This window comes from Pagrus major, chromosome 21 (genome assembly GCF_040436345.1).
Source record: "Pagrus major chromosome 21, Pma_NU_1.0".
NCBI classification, from domain to species: domain Eukaryota; kingdom Metazoa; phylum Chordata; class Actinopteri; order Spariformes; family Sparidae; genus Pagrus; species Pagrus major.
Window position 1 is genome coordinate 24,057,190 of NC_133235.1, and position 20,626 is coordinate 24,077,815.

At 44.1% G+C, this 20,626-nt stretch overlaps 2 protein-coding genes across 3 annotated transcripts; both read right to left on the bottom strand.

The window, feature by feature from the left end:
* Positions 1–205: 205 nt before the first annotated feature.
* LOC141016445 (T-cell acute lymphocytic leukemia protein 1) lies at positions 206–5,725 on the bottom strand. Of its 2 annotated transcripts, none has more exons than XM_073490813.1 (4): positions 5,587–5,725; positions 3,684–4,283; positions 3,221–3,309; positions 206–2,231 (listed from the first exon to the last, which is right to left on the bottom strand). In XM_073490813.1, the coding sequence occupies exons 2-4, from the start codon at positions 4,244–4,246 to the stop codon at positions 1,708–1,710; spliced, it is 1,176 nt and encodes a 391-aa protein (XP_073346914.1). In that variant the 5' UTR covers positions 4,247–4,283; positions 5,587–5,725; the 3' UTR covers positions 206–1,707. The 2 variants fall into 2 exon arrangements, with proteins under 2 accessions (XP_073346914.1, XP_073346913.1); XM_073490812.1 differs by having other exon boundaries at positions 3,191–3,309; positions 5,587–5,702.
* Positions 5,726–7,487: 1,762 nt separating this feature from the next.
* LOC141016442 (uncharacterized) lies at positions 7,488–20,040 on the bottom strand. Its single transcript, XM_073490808.1, has 10 exons — positions 19,691–20,040; positions 17,979–19,177; positions 16,169–16,241; positions 14,096–14,248; positions 11,505–12,673; positions 11,165–11,315; positions 10,085–10,304; positions 9,458–9,570; positions 9,171–9,361; positions 7,488–8,647 (listed from the first exon to the last, which is right to left on the bottom strand). The coding sequence occupies exons 2-10, from the start codon at positions 19,141–19,143 to the stop codon at positions 8,454–8,456; spliced, it is 3,429 nt and encodes a 1,142-aa protein (XP_073346909.1). The 5' UTR covers positions 19,144–19,177; positions 19,691–20,040; the 3' UTR covers positions 7,488–8,453.
* Positions 20,041–20,626: the final 586 nt, after the last annotated feature.

A 20,626-nucleotide genomic window follows, 5' to 3' on the forward strand; every position in this document is an offset into this window, starting at 1 on the left:
GTTTCATGAGGAGGTTGTGGTTGAAAGCTATACAATCTGTACAGATAAGGCGGGGAACAGTTGCCTCCAGGAATTTGAGGTTATGTAATTGTGAGTAAGTGTGTCAAAGGTATAAGATTTGTCATATATGATGAAAGTGTGGCAAAAAATGTGTCGTGTCTCAGTTTCTTGCACAATGAAGGAATTGAATAGACCCACAATAGGCTTACAAGACTTTTCCTCTGCGTGTTTTATTCAGGGGTTTTGTATAAAATTCATCGATTTTAACATTGGATATATTTATAGATACAGCTATCATACAACAAATATGTCATTACCAAACGTACAATGTCCCTTTACTGCAATTCATAAAATACCATAGTTACCAAAGGTACCAATATAGGCTACTAGGTCCTGCTGAAAAAGCAGAAAAACCAACAACAGTGAGCAATACTTAACTTCATTTGTCAGAAAACTGCTGGTGTTGTTATGATATTAACAGTGTGTGGTGTGTGTGTGCGCGCGTGCATGTGTGTGTATGTGTATACGTGAAATGCGGCAATGAAGGGATTTATTTGTGTACCTTACTAAACTACAACTGCATTACAGTTAAAAAAAACAAAAACAAAAAAAAAACACTGAAACATTCATATCAAAAAGACTGCATGAGTCATTTCATGTTATCATACGACCCATATTTTGTACACTTTAAGAAACACTGCATGTCTTTGTACCTCCACAGCAATTTCAAATATTCATTCCAGGCAGTGAAATTGTTCAAACTCGTCTGTCGCCATATTTGGTGTCGCTTTCTCATCACCAAACGTGAAACAGAATTAAATGGTACCACATTTGATGTACTATACGTTCGGTCGCTTGCTTTGCCCTCTGAGTTTCATCTCGTCTCTTCTCTCCTCGTGTCTCCTAAAAGACCCGTTTTGCTTGTAAACCCATTGACAAAACACGCTACGGTACATCTTAAAACCACATGACTTGAACTCGAGTCACTGTTGTTAACATTGTGCAGTGGAAATATGATGCTATTTACAATACATATGCGACTGCATGGGTACAATAGAGTCCGATCGGTTCATTTACGGCCTCCAACTGAGGCAAACTTGCTTCTGTGTCGTTATTCTAACACATCAGGTCTGCTGGGCATAAATCTCTTGGGTTTATTCATTAATGTTTTAGAAGCAGCACTCTAGGATCTATTCTGGCTGCACCACAGTGTAATCAATAGTATCATTAACGAAGCATTGATTTAAACTTCCTTTTACGCATCAAAAATCTTTTCTAAGTGTCTCTTGATTGATTTTTGTTTGGTTTTGTCTCGTTTCGTTTGCTTGTTTCTTTAGTTCTTTTTTTGTATGCGTGTTTTATTTTTTAGAGTATCCAGTCTTTGGGCTTTGAAAACACGGAAAGTCATGATCCGCAGGTCAGCCGAAGACATGAGACATGCAGAATTTACAAGTCTTTTTGTCGGATCAAATTCAACCAATCACCAATCAAAACCATCATCAGTGCCGCCTCGGGTGTAGTGTGGAGACAGGAACGTACTCATGATCCAGTTCGGACACCACTATCTCACTACGCGGAGCTTCATTCTCCTTCCTACACTGACAACTCAAAGCTAACAGGTCCTGAGCATATCCACCTCTCTTTTAGTCCCTCTCACTCTTCTCTTTCAGTCTCAGGTGTTGTGTCCGTGGTCTTTTGGCATCAGCATCATCGGCGACTGGAGCCGTCTAAAGGGCGTCCATTGCGCCTCAGATCCCTAGCAGCTAGATGAAGAGGGGGCCCGCGTGAAGCCGTAAGAGTCCTTGGAGCTGGAGGTGAGTCCTGGTCCTCCATAAAGCTCTCAGGACTGCCCTCGGCATCGCCATCAGGCAGGCTTCCACAGCTGGAGCCTGGCGACATTGTCTCTAGGAGATCGTCCCTGGCCAGGCCCACCACTGTGTCCTGATGTGGTCCACCCTGCGGGCCCCCCTCGTGGGCCCCAACCAGCAGCCCAGTTTCCCCATCAGTTGTGCTGCCAACGTTCCTCCCCCCGTCTTGGTCCTCCAGGAGGTTGGAGAGGAAGCTGATGTACTTCATGGCGAGCCGCAGGATCTCATTCTTGCTCAGCTTCTTGTCCGGGGGGTGAGTGGGGATGAGTTTGCGAAGCTCCGCAAACGCCCCGTTTACGTTCTGCTGCCGCCAACGTTCACGACTGTTTGTGAAGATACGGCGTACAATCTTTGGCTGGCCAGCTAGCAGAGGGACAGGGAGGAAAAGACACAGACACGGAGAGAGTAAGGAGAGGAGGCGTGGAAAGGAGACGGTAACACAAATATCATGAAATGCAGAGCTGGAACAGATAATGCAGTAAAGCATTACGAATATAAATGGAAGAAGTACTGGCAGGAGAACAGATGCACATTTTGAGGTTTTGTTAAAAACAATGTGCTTGTCGGTAAAATCAAAAAAAGTCGAATAATCCTACAGAATAAAGTTGCAAAATTGTCCTCCGTACAACCATGGAGTTTTAGATGATGGAGTAGAAACTAAAGGCTTGCAGAAATGAGTACGAAATGCTGGGTGCCAAATACTATGCAAATGCGAGACAAGAAAAATGGTTGGTTTGGCATGCCAACCCCCATGATAGGGTGTGAGGGAGCCTGTGTGCTCCCTGTTCCATATTCTATGTACTTTTTTTTATTTATTTAGGTATGATAAAATGCCCCGCTGCAGGTACACACATCCTCCCACCCCCAACAATGGTGTCTTCCAGGCTATTGTCGCCCCTGGAACACACCCAGTCTATCTTAATCCTTCAGCCCACTCTGCAGTAAAACCTTGGCATGGAGGCAGCAGCACCCCCATCCTCCACCCCTGTATATGGCACCGAGTGGGCAGCGGTGGAAAGGATGTTTCAAATGAAATAAACCCCAAATCCGCCTGAAAAGAGCTTACTTTAATGGCATGCAGGTACATGTATTTGACACTCTGATTAGCGTGCATTCATTTATGCCATGAATTATGATGCGTTTATTCCTCTGGGTTAAACACTTGGGCTGAATTTTTCTCTTTTTGCACGGCATCTTCTGCAACACTCAGATGAGGTACAGTGTAGGTCCATGTCAGTGGATGAATGACAATGGAGATGAGGAGGAGACATTCAGGGGAACTAAATTGGCAAAAAGGAGGACACAGCAGAAGTGCGTCTTACCATACTTATAAAGATCTAAAATGCGCCTACCCTCGTCGAGTTCAACCTCATAAGGCGCCGGGCGGCGCTTTACCCTGTTGCTGGGGTACATGCTGTACTGCTCCGACTCCCCTCCGAGACTTCAGCAACAGAAAACAGACAAAAGGTGCAGGTATGTGAGAAAACAGGAGTTTCAGCTTTTACTTCATTGCACATAACCCTTACCACCTTCCACTCTTTGCAGCAGGAGCACACACACACACACACACACACACACACACACACACACACACAATTACTGGCTCATACACAGGCACACACAAGCTTAATAACTTCAACATGTTAACTCAAGCAAGCATCCATTCACACCTATCTCTGCAGGGCCACAGGCCTGAAGTGCAGCCACACATCTCTTAACTTTCCACAGTGACAGCCACGATGATTAAAATGAAACGTGCATTCACGAAACTACACGATTACCCCCTCTTTTTTTTTCCTCCGCCTCCACCTTTACCTGTTGATGGCGGCGAGAGGCTGCGCCAGGTTGTAGAGCATCGCCCGGGCCGGGACAGGGAACGCGTTTGGGCTCAGTTGGACCATTCGAGCGTCGTCTCGTTGCGGCGGCGGCAGCGGCAGCGGTGGAGGTCTGCGAAGTTCCGTGATCGGCACCAAATGGCTCTCAGTCCTCTGCTCCACCGCTTTTATAGCGTCCCTCCTGGAGAGCTCGATCACCGGCACTTCCCTTTTCAGGTCAAGGGCGTTGTGAGAGGCAGTTTCCTTGGCAACGCCGTTGATGATGATGCTGATGCTGGTCCCGTTGCTCGAGTTCTGCAGAGGAACGTCATCCGTCTCCTCAACCCCCTTGAAGCGCCCTCCCCTCTCCCTCTCCCTCTCCTTCTCCTTCTCCTCCCCCTCCTCCTCCTCCTCCTCCTCCTTCTCCACCACCCCCCTCCTCGGCTCCTCGTGCTCCTTGCATCCGTTCAGTCTGGAGATGATGGAGGAGTCCTCTCGCTTTCCAGGACCGGACTCTGCATCGGGACTCCCGGGACAAAGCTCCGGCTGCCGTTTTTCCATCATTTTGATAGCGTCACCACTCGCTCGAGTCCTCTACGTCCTACAATAAGATTTCCTTTCGATTAAAAAACATTGATCAGGAGAAAAATGTGGCAGATAAATAATCAAGCTTTTTGCTCCCCATGCAGTAAATATGATGGCATAAAAATTAATTTATCATTTTTATTATTATTATTATTATTATTATTATTATTATTATTATTATTATTAGAATTATTGCTGTCATTGCAGACTTCTAACAAAACAGTGTAAGAAAGAGAGATTATATCCTGTTAGTTGCTCGCTGGCTACATTAATTATTCTTCTCAATTATTACATTTTCTTAAATATTTTAATAAGATAAACGATGACAGTAATGTTATGTGACAAATAAATATAAAACGTATTTAATTCTCGACTATTTTTAATGAGCTGTTGAAGGTTTGAGACTCTTCTTGAAGTTAAACCGGCTGGAAAATGACAACAATCCAGTTTTTCTCTCTTAAGGCTGATTTTACAGTCATAAACATTTTTATTACAATTTCTCAAACGCTAACTTTGAGCTTTATCTTGTGGTGTTTCTGCATGCATGCGTGTGAATCTCTTATCTGCAGCTCGCTTGGCCTTCAGCACAGTTCATGCCGTTATAAGCTCGCACCTAAATGTACATTGCGCTCTGCGTAAAAACGCAGTCGAACAAGACTGGAAGCGTATTTTTTGGTTTATTCGCTGGTGAAATGGTGTTAAATCGTGGATGCCAGCACCACGGCACGAAGAGAGCGTTCATTCCTTCGTCGAAATAAAATTCCTCCATGTTTTTTTCCCCCCCTAACCTTCAGCAAATCCAGAAATAACCGCGTGAAGCGTCCAAAAATCGCTTGGACCTGATCGTTTTCGTCGACACGGATTGTCAGAGCAGGTTGTGTGATTTTTTTTCTTCATCTTGTTGTTGTTTTGTGGTGGTGTAGGCCACAGAGCTGTTGTTGTCAAAGCCGAAACATCAACGCCTTGTCACATTCAATCCAGCACACAACAGCGTTAGGTGTTTTTTTAGTGCGTAATTAATTCAGTAAATGCCCTAAAAATATGATTTACAAAACGAACAACAGAGCGTCGATTCCAAACAAAAAAAAAGCGCACTTTTATTTGTGGGAATTCTCCAACAAGGCCTCGCATCCGTTATTACCTCCCGGAGGCGACAAGTCTTTAACCCATCCGATCGGACAATAGCGGGAAAATGAAGGCTAAATATTTCGCACGTAACACCAATAAAAAATCAGCCGATAGAAATCCAATTACAGCGTTTAAGGAACAACTGACATGCTGCTTTTAAATAAAAGACATGTATTTTTTTTCGCACTTACCGCTCCAGCCGTGTTGTTGATGTTACTGTGTAAGTGGAGCCATTTTGTGAGTGGGTCATCCATGTCTGAGGTTTTTTTTTCTTTTTTTTTCTGCCAGTTGTGGAGCAGTGTGTATATGTGTGTGTGAGTGTGTGTGTGTATGTGTGTGTGTGTGTAGCTGAGTTATTCCTCGCCGCATCCAGTGCGCTCCTCAGTATGGGGAGCGGAACACAGGCCGCAATGTGGCCGAGTGAGATAAGCGCACGGCAGCGGCCTCTTCATTCCCGATAAGCCCCTAAACCCATTATTTATGAAATGATTCATTATTATTTGGCTGTCGTGGGCTATATAGGCTTGTGGAGGGCAAAGCATTAAAAAAAAAAAAAAAAAGGCAAACAGGCACAGCGCAACGGCCTGTAACAACGTGAGGTGGTGTACTGTAGCCCGAGCTATAGCTGAGGTGTTTTAATTTTTTTTTTTTTTTTTTTTTTTGATGGAAGAAACAAAAGCGCAGGTTAAGCTTGTGACCTATTTATATTTCCAACAAAGGTTTTTTTTCTGTCACTAAGCCCATTTATCCAGCATTAAGATAACGAATGATAGCAGAGGGTTGTCTATCTTATTCATTTTTATTTTTTATCTTTTTTTAAAAAAAAGAGTATATCCATTCCTCCATATCCATTTCTGCGCCTTGAGGCAGGATGTAGCCCACTGATAGGCCTACATAGAAAAAGAAAATGACGAGGGTGTAATTGCGATAACGACCCCTTAATTGAATGGGGGACATGAGTATTTATCGATCCAGGGGAATAAATAATGAAATAAATGGATAGCTAGATAAATAAATAGACGCGCTGTTGCGTGTCAGTGTTTGTGTTTGGACGGCGGTTCCCTCGGGGTCCAACGCAGGGAGTCGTGGCTGCGGGAGATAAACGCGTATCGGCTCCTGGTCGCATCAGATAAACGAGCTGCGCGCTATCAGAGCGCGTTCAGGCCTGTCTAAATGGTAGCAGGTACATCCTAATAACGGATCTTCCACACAGCTTACAGTCAAATACATTTATGAGCTTTGAATAATCACATAAATGTAGTGAAATAGATCTATAGATAGATAGATAGATAGATAGATAGATGGATAGATAGATGGATAGATAGATTTCTAATAAGGTAAAGAGCCCCACAATTAGTCACGACCCCTTAAACAGACCTGTTGAAGCTGTTCAGGCAGCAGTCACGACCATCATCTTATACATCCTGTGCTCACACAGCAGCCTGACATAATCCCTTTAAGAGTTTATGGAGGAAGGAAACTGCAACTGTGCCAAGAGTTTTTTTTTTTTTTTTTTTATTGTTATCATTATTGGTGAGGAGCACTCAGCACTAATACTTTGGGTCCAAATTAATGATGCAAAATGTGCAATTTAAGTTTTTAAGGTTTTCTTTTTTTTTTTTTTTTACCAGGATTCAGGACTTTTGGGGCCAATTAGGGAGTAAAAAGTGTCAGCATTGTAGAAAACAAACACATTTTTCTCCAATGATCCCTGAAATGTGGTTATCAAACATTAAGACAAATAAGAGAGGCAGGATATGTGACAGTTTAACAATAAACCTTATTGTCCGACATGATTTCAGTGTCCTGAATCAGAAAAATTAACAGGTAATTTAATCATTATACCCCGAGCATATTTGTCTGCATTATGTTCTGCAAAAAAGTTTAATATCGTGTGACATCGGCCAATAAAATCAGACAAACTGACACATCAGTGTAGCTTTTACCGTCAAATTAAGACTAAATAAATAAATATGAGCAGTTCATATTATGAGTCTACATATTGTTCATGCATCTAACTGAATGGATACAGAACAATGTGACGAAAATTGTAATCTCCTTGTAGTTAATGCGTTACATTCAGCAATAAAGGTTTGACAAAATAAAAGACTTTTTATTTAGATGCAAACCAGCGTCAATCTCATGAAGCAGTGGGTGATACAGCACAAGTAAAAATGAAATGATCGTGCAGAGCAGCAGGGAAATATGATCCAATGAAGAAAAATAAGAGAGAAAGATGATTAGTTGTTTTTGTGTGTGTGTTGCAATGCAATAGAGGGCACTTTTAAATAAAAAAAAAGGTGAAATAAAAAGCTTTTTGTGCGTGTGCAGGTCGCTCTTCAGTTTGAGGGTCTCGTGGGACAAGATGACGTTTGTGGCACATCCTTACACGTGTCAATCATCTGAAAAAATCAACGAGATTGAGGGGAACAGATCTGTGCAACATTTAAAACGTGTGACAAAATACAGATCCACCCACTAAGCATTTAGGGTGTTATACTGTCTACTGTGTGCTGCTAACAGCAAAATAAATCACATTCAGAACAAAAGAGAAGTGCTGTCGTCTTTTTTTTTTTTTTGATTGTCAAATAGCAAAGTTAATATAAATGCAGTTTGCTTTTTAAGACGGAGCTACTTCATGAATGAAATTATCTCTGTTCATCCATTTGTGACCATAAAGAACAAACATACATAGTCATGCTGGATTTGAATCAGTACTTCTAGTCTTTACCTCGTATTAAAATCAAAATATATACTCTGATATCCAGTTTCTAGCTAGCATACTCCTCTACAACTGAATATGTTTGGTTTTCGATGTGTCATTTGGTTGTTTTTACGATGTGTCAATGAAATCCAAGTCCCTTGCAGTGTCGTATTGTTTTGCACTAATAGGAAATGAACCTCTAAACCCTGTTATCCTAAGCAGCCATTTTGATATGTGTTTCACATGAAATATACACTGAGTATCTCACGTCTACCACAGGTTTCGGTCCATCAGCAGTGTTTTTAAAGTGGCGAGTTACAATCCAGAAATGGGCGCCGTGCCATCTACTCCCAGTCAGCGCTGGCTGCGTCGGGCCGGCATGATCCGAAGAGAAGCGGTGCTTTCCCGGGTCATGAGCCGCGTCACCTGGTCCAGACTGAGGCCGGCCACCGCCTCTCCGTTCACCTGTAGGATCTCATCGCCGACGCCGAGGAGACCGATGTAGGGGCCTTCTCCACTACCGTCGCCCACTTTCTCTACATATACACCTGGAGGGAAACAAGAGAACATCATTCGATATTTTTACAGATATTAATTTGAATATGTAACAGAATTTCTGCAAAATCGTCCCTACATTTTCACATTTTGGATGATGTATCTGATTATGTTTGATTGCCTTTGTTAACAGTAAAGCCAAAGGCAAAATTTATATCTGAACAAAGGTATTTTATTTATTTTCTCTTATCTACAGGCTAACTGATGCTGGATTTTCAGGGCCGATACCGATATTGGGGAGAAAATAAATTCTGACATTGATATACCTGCCGATATTCTTATATAAACACACATTATTAAGTATCTCTTTCTGCTTTATGTTCTGTAAAAAAATGTTTTCCTATCGGTGCACATTGAACAATATATTTGCCGATATATATGTGATAGGTGAAACATCAGTCAGGCTCTGGACAATAAGGCTGGCAGTTATCTAAGGTTGTAAAGCAACCACCAAAACTGCAAAACCAAACTCTATATGTCAAACAGTACCAAGATAATTAGGATTAAAAAAGTTACCCGTGTCTGGTCGACCTTTGCCCCTTGAAATGACGAAACCAAAGGGACCATTTGGGGGTCTGGTGAGCTCCAGGAGGAGGGTCCCATCAGAGAAAGCCTGGGTAGCCCGGCCCACCGGACGCACGATTCTGGAGGGAAGTACGTCTTCGACACTCAGAGCCCTGTGTAGCTCGAGCTGAGGGCTTTCAGGGCTGTAACAACAGAAATTCAGCTCTAGTCATAAGTAAACCGATCGAGTAAAATATCTTAGTACATGTTCTTTTCTCTACTTTCTTTTTTACACTTACCTGGGTGCCAGACCATACGGTATCTGCACCTCTCCCAGTATCGTTGAACGCTCAGTTCTTCTCTCTAAACTCTGCACAGAGGAAGCTTTGCGCAGTTGGGCCAGTGGCAGCACCTAGTGGCAAATAAATGGCACTGTCACACATAGTGTTTTTCATCCTGGCAAAATTCACCAGATCAGCCTTTGGAAGTGTAACTTTTTGGCTGCGACACCCCTCCAAAACTAACAAGTGTGTGCTTGGCACCGCTCGCACAATATGCTAATAGAGGCTGTGATTGGCTGGAAAAGAAAGTTGTTTACGTCTGTTTCGTGCACTCATGCAGCTGCCAAGAGGACAACAAGGCCGGCTTCCAGAGAAAGTGGAAGGAAACACGGACAACCTGGAATGCATTATTTGTGCTCCCAGTGTCGGGCAGAGAGGTTGGTAATACTTCAAAGCCTCGGTCGGTCCACTGTGGCAAATAAGCAGTGAGAGGCAACTTCAAAGCCGAACTGGAAGTTTAAAGAAATGTAAATAAGATGTTTTCTCCCCACGGCCTACCTTTTTGAGGTGCAAAATCGCATCTATTTGATGTGGAGAAATAAAACAAAAGACAATGACCGAGCACTACCCGCTGCTCTTTCTCACCGTGTGCAGGGTTTGCAGTGAGGGCGTCCTCTGGATGCGGATGGTAGGCTGCGGTCTGCGTGTGGGGCTCGGAGAAGCGGAGCCGACCCGGGGGGCGGTGGGTAAACTGAGCTGCTCCATGCTGCTGGAGCGGCCTCCTTTCACCAGTCGACCAACGCTGTTCAGACCGATGGAGGAAAAGAAGCGACGCAGGAAGAGCTTCGGCCGTCCATCCAGCTTTCTGTAAATGCAAAGCAATTAATGTTTTTCAGCCCAGTCCCCTGGATGAGCTAATGCTGGCACACGTGATCGTGTCATAGGCTATGTAACATATTAACATTTCTACAATACGTGTCATATCACGTTCACATTACATGTTTATGATCTGATGAGAGGTGAGGGGGATAGTTGTGGAGGTGTCAGCAGTTTGAGTTCTGCTAAGCCAGTGACAGCAGTTCAAGTCTACGTTTCAGCATTTGCAAGTGTGAAACGACAGGATATTTTTAAGGAGACCTTGGGACGATTTCAAGTCTTGTTTTTGCCGACAACACTGCTTGTTTTTAAAGGGATCCGGTGAAATCTCCAGCTGTGTTTGTGGTGACCAAAGCAGGTATTTTAAGCTGAAAAATGATCTTTTGCTAACCCTAACCAAGTGGTGCTTGTGCCTAAACCTAACCAGAGCATAAGCACAGTGTTGCAATGACAAAATAAAAAAAATGTACCTAAAGAAACATAAAGTAACATAAACATAAACATAAAGAAATGTAAAACTTCAATATATCCATTTACAAAACAATGATAAATGATATAGACTGAAAAAACTGACAATCAACACACCAAGAGCTGGTAAAATGCTTACTTTGCTAATGATTTAATCACTCTGGCCTCAATGAATAGGGCTTTTCATTACCAGAAGAGGGCAGGATTGCCTTGATGATCACAGAATATTTTTAACAATAACATCCTGCGGAGTGTAGGTCAGGGTTTTAATCTCCTAACTGCTACCAGTCTGGCACGCTCAAGTTGCTTTGGGAACAGCGTTGGTGGGGGCGAGGGATTTATTTTCTAAGCCATCATAAGAGCGCTGTTATCTTGGCTTACCTGGACCCGTCAGAGTTTTCCTCCCATATGGCCTCGGCTTTCAAATGTTCTGCTCTCAGCAGCTCAGCCCTGAGGTCCTCTGCCCGGGACATAGCCAGGCCGCGCAGAGCAGGGCGACACTCAGAACCAGAACCGAGGTCTCCACTCAGACCTGCTGGTGAAAAGGCTGATGTCAAAGAATCACTTAAAATATTATCTTCTGTTCTGTGTGATAAGTAATCAAGTGGTCATCAGTTTGGGTTCTGGGAAAATTATGAGCATTTTTCACTATTTCTTAACATTTTATAGAGTAAACATTTAATCAGTAATTTGTGAAAATAACTGACAGATTACCACTCACCTGTCCCATCTGGAGTGGCATCCCAGAGTTCAGCAGCTGGCAGGTCAGTGGTGATTCGGGCTGGGGAGTACCTCAGGGTGGAGGGCCTGATACAGGGCACTGGGTTACTTGTTGCAGGGGTCCCTTGGGTTAAAGCCGCTGGAGACTCCCTTCTTGCCTCTGGAGAGTCCAAAAGGACCTGGGATCCTCCCTCACCTCCCTGATTTGAGGTCATCTGAAACTGAACCGTGGATTGACCTGCAGCAGAGCGGTTTCTTGAACTTGACTTTAGGGCTGACTTTATAGGCAGCGCTGGGGCAGGTGGTTGTCCACCCGAGGCCTCGAGTAAATGTGGCTCCAGAGCGATGGGGCTACCTGGGGCGAAGGAAACAGCTCTGCTCAAGTTGACCCTGTTCCTGGGATTAGAGTTTCGCCGCTGAGCCCAGGATGGACCGTATGGACCATGGCCAGACTCCAGTCGACTCTCTCCTTTCCTGCTCCTTCTCCTGAGTTTCCCAAACCCTGACGACTTCCACCCTGTGCTGCTCTCTTTATTTTCCCCCAGCACATAAGCTCCGGCAAAAGTGACGGTTAGAGGAGCTTTGGGGCGAGTACTTGCCTCTGGCTTGTTTGGAGGCACCCAGTGAGGAACGGCTTTTCCTCGTGGCTCCTCAGGGTTGCCTGGATGCTGTGGCTCAGTGCTCTGTAGGTCTGTGGTTGATGAGACAGGCTGAGGTTCCCTGACCACAGAGCCACATGCCTCACATTTCTTCACCAGCACTATTATCTCTTTAATCACTGTTGTGGGTTCACCACTGACAACCACATCTTCTTGCTTCTGTGGTGGCGGCATGGAGACACTTCGGTGGCCTCGACTCCTCTCTGAACCACTACTGCTAGAATCTGTATTACTTTCTTTACTCTTTGACTTGGGCATCCCAGACCTGCCTCGCTGTCTCATCCTGTCCAAGTACCGGGACTCTGCTTCTTTCTCTGATTCATCCTCAAAGCGTACCCGTGTGGGCGAACAACCATAGCGTTTGGATCGAACACCTTGTTCTCCGGGGGAAGTGTCTTTTTGGTTGGGGACAAGGAGGGGACCAGATACAGTTGGAGCTGTAACATCTTCTTTGGTATGAACAGCTTTCTGTACTTGCGTTGGATGGGGAGACTCAGCTTGCTGCTTCTTTCTGCAAGAAATAACACAGAAGTGCATATTAAAGACATTTTATTTTGTCTCTAATACCCCCTCCTGACCAAAGCAAAACAAGTGCTGCTTAAAGGCTGGTGCTAGTGCTGTTTCGGAGTTAGTTCAACCTGCAAAGCTTTGCTTTTCCACAGGGGTGGGAGCCACCGTAGAGTCAAATCATTCAGTCATTGTATATGTCTCCAATTTCCCAGCATTGCTAGGGACAACTATGGCGGACTACATCGACTCTTTACAAGTGTTGCTCCTGGCTTTGTATGACTACACTGGCATCCAAACGTGACTGGTCCTCAGACCACTGCTGCTGGTGTCCACAGAGAAAATATTGTGTTTATTCTCACGTGGATAAGTCAGAACACTCTGTACACTAGCTCTGTTTTTAAAAATGGCTGGCATGAGCGGTTTTAGTTGTCCCTTGGTCACGATAACGCTGCACATAGCCCCTGACGTAAGTGGTTCCTCGTCTTAGCGTAGCAAAAAGCGTTGGTGCTGATCTGGAATCAGTTAGGAACTGGCTCTGAACCAGCACCTGAACCGCCTTGGTCACAAAGGATATAAGAAAGTTAAGGGCCATCTACATCAAGATTTTTTTTTCAAAGATGAGAGGAGTTAAGAGTTGATGTCTTTTGAATCACATGATCATGATCAGCATCAATTATCCTGCTGATTGTCAAAGAGGACGTCAGTAAAGACAAACTTCAGAAAGCCCATCAGCACCAAAGACCCTAACATTATTTTATGTAAGCGTTTAATATATTGCAAATGTGACGCCCTGTGAGTTCATTCATTTGTGAGCTAGTAGCTTCTGGAAGTGAGGCAACATGAAAGCAAGAATGAGCATGAAAGGGAAACTGAATGTCAGGAATCTCTCAGGAAAAGACCAGGTAGATAAAAGCGTTTATTACAATTACGTATGCTGATGGGGGCATTTCAGATGGCGCCCTTTTTCATTTTTTGACATAATAAATTGCAATGACACATACAGTACATGTAGTTGCTGCAGGTACGTTTCACAACCCTAACCCTAACAACAGGTTAGCTGTGCATAGTCAATGTTTTCTGCTGATTTCAGGAACAAAATGTGTGACAAATATGACATAAACACAGAACATTTTCTCAACATTGTCAGCTCTGTCTTTGTAATTACAAATCACAGAGAAGGATAGGCATAGCAGAGACAAAGATAAGCGAGACACATGGTTGGGAAATTGAGGGATAAACAGGAAACTAAAAGAAAGAGGTAGTTGGAGCACCAACGCAATTTGCAGAAAAGTTATTAACGTCACACCACTGAGTCATACCCATGCACGCCTATGCAAAACTGGCAAAAGTGGGGCAGTCGCAGCCTCTAATATCTAACTTGTGACGATGTCATATCCCTCAGAAGTAGCTGTAGCCAACTTACACGGTTGATCTCTGATCAGAGTGGGAGCGTCTGCTGGGGCGATCGCCTTTAACGTGATTGGAGCGAGCCTTGAGTCGTGCTCGCTCCAGAAGAAGCTTGGCTTGCTCGTGTCGTGGGCTCAGTGGAAGCTCGTCAGTGATTACAAGAAGTGACCTGATGTTCGAGAAAAAGAGAAAATAAAGTCATTTTTGAGATGAAAACGGGGAAGGGAATGGATAGAGTTCAGAAGACTAGGCTGTATCTGACTGAGTGAAACGTAATATTCAATGAAGTCTATAAATGTGCAAAGATTATTGCGTGTTGTGACATATCCAGCAACATCATATTCCCCACAGAATGACTTAACATAGAGTGAATCAAGCTGCGTCTTCCTAAGCCGCCTTATGTAATATCAGATAGATAGACTGGGGTGTGGCAGTGGTAGTGAGCGGCAGAGAGAAACGTCACCCATCCATCCATCTATCCTCACGCCCAGCAGCTAAGCTGCTCTGCATTGTGCTTCATCGTCTGTACTCGTCTTTATCCCCTGGCCCAGTGATAAAGATAGCATGATACACCAGCCATGTGGATTATCCTTGTAATGGACTGAGAGTGATTCATTCTCTCCTGTGTATCAAGAGGAAAACATATTATGTTTCAATAGATTACAGTTTGTCATGACAGTGTTTGACAAACAACACATAATTAGCAGCCGGTTGCCCGTATCCAGCTGTTTTATCCTGCATGTTTATGATAATGATTCAATGCTATGTAACTAAATACTTCTAGTCCAACACATCCTGGAGGCAAATATTGTATTTTTTACTCCAATACATTTGTCTGACAGCTAATAACTAGTTACACTTCCTGTTCAGTAAAAAAAACATATATTTCCAAATTTTGTTTTTATTTTTGAATGTTTCCGATACGTTTAAAGATCAAATGTTCATTTTTATGGGTTGAGAAAATTATTTTCCTTCTCAAACTAACGAAAATCCCTTGTATCAGCTGGAAAATGCATCGTCACAAAGATGAAAACAGGCTGTTTTCAGCGCTACAAACATAATATGATGATCTTATAGAACAGGATGCATTGCTGTAGATTAAACTACCCAGCAGTACATAAAGTACTTAAAATCAGCTCAAACATCTACAGCAGTAAAATGCAACATACACATTAATGCGGCAGTAATATTAATCCAAAAACATCTTATATAAGAGTAAAATTATGGCGGAGACAGTCGTCTGCACAGTGAGTACTTTCTGATAGTTTGTAGTTAAACATACTTAAATATTTTTTCTTCAGTAAGGTTTCGTATGAAGGACTTTTACTTGTCATGGAGTATTTTCACGGTGTGGTATAAGTACTTTTACTTCTGAATAGTAGTCTGAATATTTCTCCCTCCACCACTCTAAAATATCAAGTGTTGGGTATACGGATATGGATATAACAGCCGATATTCTTGTAAAGACAGAATATATAATTTTTTTTGCAATGATCCCTCAAATGTGGTGATCAAACAAGATAAATGCAGGATATTTTGCAGTTTAACATTAAACTTTACTGGGAGTTAATAACTATAAATTACCCCAAGTATCTTTTTCTGCATTATGTTCTGTTCGGTTGGGCTCTTGTCAGTATTTCATGATCTGCGGATGAGATTCAACAATCAACTATCTTTCTACAGAGAGTCACATGTCGTTTCTTTAAAATACGACCGCTTTAAAAATGGTCTAAAGTCCGTCTGGAGTCTCAGCTCCAACAATTTATCCCTATTGTTAAATATCACATTTTGCAAATCTCTTGCAAATGAGAGCTTAATATCAGAATTCATTAATATTCAGCATCTTATACATATGTTCCCCTATGAATACATCCTATTTCATGCCTGCATCACCTCTAGAAAATGATTAAACCCTGTTTGTTTTGCTTGTTCAGGGTTCGGCAGCTTGGGGGAAAAAAAGAATAGACTCTGAATTCCCACGTGTGCGGCAGTAAGACTGGAATTTATGAGAGGTGAGGATATAAATAGAGCATAGGAGTTGTATGTCACCGCCCCTGCCGAGCGCTTAAAGAGGGATTGCATTGCTCACCTCAGATAGGGTTCAAGTTCCTGAGCGAGAACGGATGAGTCTGAGCTGTCCGACGCCCCGTGAGCACCTGCGACTGGCGTAAAAAAACAGGAAAAGTACAAATTTCAGCACATCTGATACGAATAAAACTCTTGGTGTAAAAGCTTTAAAAAGTACTCTAAGCTAATCTAGTGTATAATTCATATTTTATTCTTTATTAAAGGCTCATTTCTTATTCAACTTGCAACAAAGCTGCCAAGAGAGCCGTCAGCCAGAATTACAAGGACATGCGGGTATTAAAATAATTGGGTCTATGTATGATCATAAGGATTTTCATAAAGCTTTATACCATTAGATTTAGTGACAGTGTAATAGGTTATCCACGCTGATCCTTAATGTCAGTCAAAAAAAAAAAACACAGGTTATGCAACTACTGAGAGTCAGATAAAGGCTGATTTCCCAGAGACAAGAGGGAGAAAATCACCTGATAATAATGGATTATCCCACATGTCTTGCAATACTTACTGCACTCGTATCGACACATGCACAGAGGAGACGTACACAGCGTTGTACTCTATAGTATGGGGAAAATACTTAATCTGTCACCGCACATGCATATGAAAAACGTCCATTAGCACACAGACAGAGATACAAAAGCAGGGACACTTCCCCCCACCGCTCTGACTGCTAATAATAGCAACACCCGCATGCACATCTGCACATCTGACATCTGTTCAAAACGGGGGGAATCAGCCAGGTTACATTTTGTATTTCTAGTTAACGTAACAGGGAGACAGATAAAGCCTTTGTTCGAGGAACTGTGAATGGGTTTTGCGGAAGCTGGACGACAGCCAAAATACGAACATTATAAAAAGCTTTATAATGTTTAATTGCCATTTCTGAGGCACAGATGTGAGTTGTCTGTTGCCTGAAGTTAACAAATGCCTGTTTTTGTTTGTGTTTTTTGAACAGAATGTAGCAGAGCAGAGTCAGATTAACAGTCGGTGTCTTTACAAACACTTTGTCCTTCGATGTAACACAATCCTTTCATCAGCAAACTAAAAATACACCGCCTCAAGACGAAGAGGAGGGAACACACATTTCTCTCAGGACGACTATCTTGACTTAATGAAAAACTACATTGGTGAACTGCTCTGTAGTGGGAGCGAGGTGGTCGGGGCGGATGGAGGGCGTACAGTGTCCAGGATCCAGGATTCGCTTCCAAGTCTGTGGTTGGGTTTAGGTGACAAAAGCACTTTGGTCAGCTGAATTTGCGAGATCACGCTATTACGTCACGCCAGGCTGCAAGCGTGTGCCGAAACACATGGTAGTTGAAACGGTTAGTGTCTCTTGAGGAACAACTGGCGGCTTTAGAGACAACCAGCCAGAGACACGACAATGGCGGCTCCTCAAGGGGTTAGCTAGCTGCTATAGCAGAACTAAAGAGTATATATCATTGAAAGAAGAGCAAAGAACAGCGCTGAAGGCTTTTAACGATGGATTTTTTCGCTCTTCTCTCGACTGGCTTCGGGAAGATTTTGATTAACCAGCTTGCTCCTACAGTTGATCGGATTGGCTGAAGTTGGCCCGTGATAGACGATGATAGACGGATGGTCCAATCGTTTATGAAGGTCTTCCCTTTTCCAAACAGTTTCTAAGGAAGACTTTCCCAGATGGATGTCGTGCCTCAGGTTCGCACTTTGGTTGAGGTTAGGAAAAGATAAAGTTTGTGCCGACGTTTGTATCCTACAAACTAACTTGTGACTCGATCCCAAGGTGATCTCTCAAACACTTGAGTCAAGCTTCTACCCATCACCCTCAAGAGACCTACCTTTACAATCCACCCTGTACGTTGTGTCTTCATGACAGCCGGCACTTTCTTCTCCACTCTGCTCTCGCTCCTCCCTGCAGTTCTGTTGTCTTTCCCTTAACTTGGCGTAAGCCCTCTGCTTCACCTTCAGTCTCTCGTCGGCAGACACTGCCCCGCTTTGTGAAGACACGCTCTCCCAACTGTCCGAACTGCACATCCCTTTGCCGTCTGTCTCCTTCTGCTCGCACCTTTCCAAGAAGGACTCCACGCTGTCCGAGTACTTGAATTCGGAGGATTCATCGGACTCATCCACTGCAGTACCCGCATCGCTCCTGGTGCCCTGGTGTCTGGGCTTCCTCTGAGGCCCCGCCAGCGCTTCTGTTCGAGTGTGGTCCTTCAGAGGTACAGTGGGGGGGGTGTTGTTGGGGCCGACGCCGTTAAGAAGCAACGTCTCGGGGCGTGCCACCCTCCAGAAGCCCTTGGGTGGTGCCCAGCGTCTAGTTGACGTGGAGGAGGAGTTGGAGGATGTTGCAGCAGCAGAGGTGGTAGCAGGAGATGAGGAGGAGAACACAGGTAGAGGAGGAGGATGAGGAAAAGGAGGGGATGGGTCATCCTTACTGCTGCTCGAGTTATCAGACAGAAGACTCTCCAGACTGGTGCCCTCCCCGAGCCCGCAAGGCTGACCATAATTTCTTTCTGAACTCTCCCCCTCAGTTTCCTCTACCTCCTGGAACACCTGCTCTCCTTTAGCATCAGCCGGAGGACTGTGGATCTCCAACCTAACTTGCACCTCCACCTCCTCCTCTTCATCACTGCTGCTCAAGATCCTCGAAGCACCCGATCGCCAGGAGGAAGAAGGCAGAGACACCTGACCCTTTCCTCTGGGCCGCTGTCTGAGGAAGACTTCGGATGAAATCCCAGCCGGACCGCTCACCAGAACCTCCGCGTCCAACCTTTCTTTCTCTCGGTCTCTCCCTCTCGTCCTCCTCTGCGTGAGGGATTTCACCTTCGTCTGGAGCGAGTGCACCGCCGAGCTCTGAGGAGGAGGAAGCTGGGTGCTCAGAGACGGTGCAGGGAGAACGGGCTGGACGGGACCGGTGATGAGGCCCCAGTTGATGGGGAGGCTGGCGGGTACAGGGGAACTGGATTGTGCTTGGTTATTATCAACCACCTTCTCTTCCTCCATTGGCTGGTCATGCACAGAAAAGTCCAGACAGATCCTGAAGATAATAAAACAGAAGTTATGTATCTTTTACCACGTCTCTTACAACTGTTCTACATTTCTATTACCGGGCTACTTTTTTTATCTGATCTGCCTGGTGAGGAGATATGTAATGTGGATTCAGTCACGTTGCCTTATCCACTGATTACTTTGCAGCGCACAGGATAATCCGTCAGAATGAGAATAAGCAACTGCTGCCTGCAACTGAGCCCCATGCACGAATAAACAATATTATAAAACGTTTTGTTCACCAGATATACCAAATGAAAATAAAACTTTCACTGTGAATCAGTCATCTGTGCAATAAGAGAGCAGAGAAATGTAATTATTAAGCCTGAAGACATTAAAGAATAATAAAATCTTGTCATATAATGCAGATAATTTGCAGAATATCTTGCAAAAAAGGGCAATTTAAGGAAAATATAATGAAAGTATGCTTCACAACATCCACTTCTTGAGATCCAGATTTAGTTACATAAACAGGCAAAGACACACACAGTGAGTAACGTACCTGGATATTTAGTGAGGATTGTCCTTTAAAGCACAACTCCAGCGGTGCTCATCGTGAGAAAGTTACCATGCAATCAGGCGCAATAGTTCCCATTAATGCGCAAAGCTGCACGAAACCGTGCAGATGTTGCAGCAGCGCGCATCCTCCGGTCGGTCACGTAAAAAGCAAAGAAAAAAACGGAGCAACTTTCCCTCCTTTGATCAGCGAACAACAACAACACAAACAACAACAGCGAGCAGGAGACCAGATGACATCTCTCAGTGTCAGCTCCGGATCCTTGTGCCACTTGTCTACTCGGCTCCCTGTCCAGGCAGCGTCAGGCGATCCAGCGGCCTCTCAATCATGATTGGTCCGGTAATCCCTTCAGAAATCAGTGGGATTAGACAAAAATGGAATACAAAAAAAAAAAAAAAAGAAAGAAAAAAAAATGCCTGCTTTAATTTTTGTCCTTGCCTCGAGAACCCGTCACCGACTGGAGCTCCTCTGTTGCGTAAGTCCAGAGCGCACACACCAGACTGCCCTCCTCCCGCACACAGGAGCCTAACGAGCCAATGAAAAAGAGACACAAATTAAACTAAACATGGTTTAATGAAGGCGGCAGCCCCGAGCTCGTGCCGTGCACGAGACATCCCGATGATCCCAGAATGAGGAGGGTGTGTTTTTGGAGGATAGATGGCAAAATCTTTGCATCGGGAAAACAACTGTCGTCTTATTTGTCAATACAGCTGATCCCTCCCTCTGTGTCAATTCATCCCAGCTCTCTCTCTCTCTCCCTCCCTCTCTCCCTCTCACACACACACACACTCTGTTTTCATGCATGTGCACACACGCACACACACATGTGCGATCGTGCACAGCAGCCTAATTGGGGACAATGCTCTGCTTGCCAGTTGTCACAATCCCCCCCAGATGTGATCAGACTCTGGCAGATGCTGC

Coding starts and splice junctions, on each gene's coding strand:
- LOC141016445 (XM_073490812.1), bottom strand. CDS start 4,246: ATGATGGAAAAACGGCAGCCGGAGCTTTGTCCCGGGAGTCCCGATGCA. Junction 3,310..3,683: donor CCTCTCGCCGCCATCAACAG/GTAAAGGTGGAG, acceptor CTGTTGCTGAAG/TCTCGGAGGGGAGTCGGAGC. Junction 2,232..3,190: donor TTTAGATCTTTATAAGTATG/GTAAGACGCACT, acceptor TCCCTCTGCTAG/CTGGCCAGCCAAAGATTGTA.
- LOC141016442 (XM_073490808.1), bottom strand. CDS start 19,143: ATGGAGGAAGAGAAGGTGGTTGATAATAACCAAGCACAATCCAGTTCC. Junction 14,249..16,168: donor GAACTTGAACCCTATCTGAG/GTGAGCAATGCA, acceptor CTCGAACATCAG/GTCACTTCTTGTAATCACTG. Junction 11,316..11,504: donor TGCCACTCCAGATGGGACAG/GTGAGTGGTAAT, acceptor TTTCACCAGCAG/GTCTGAGTGGAGACCTCGGT.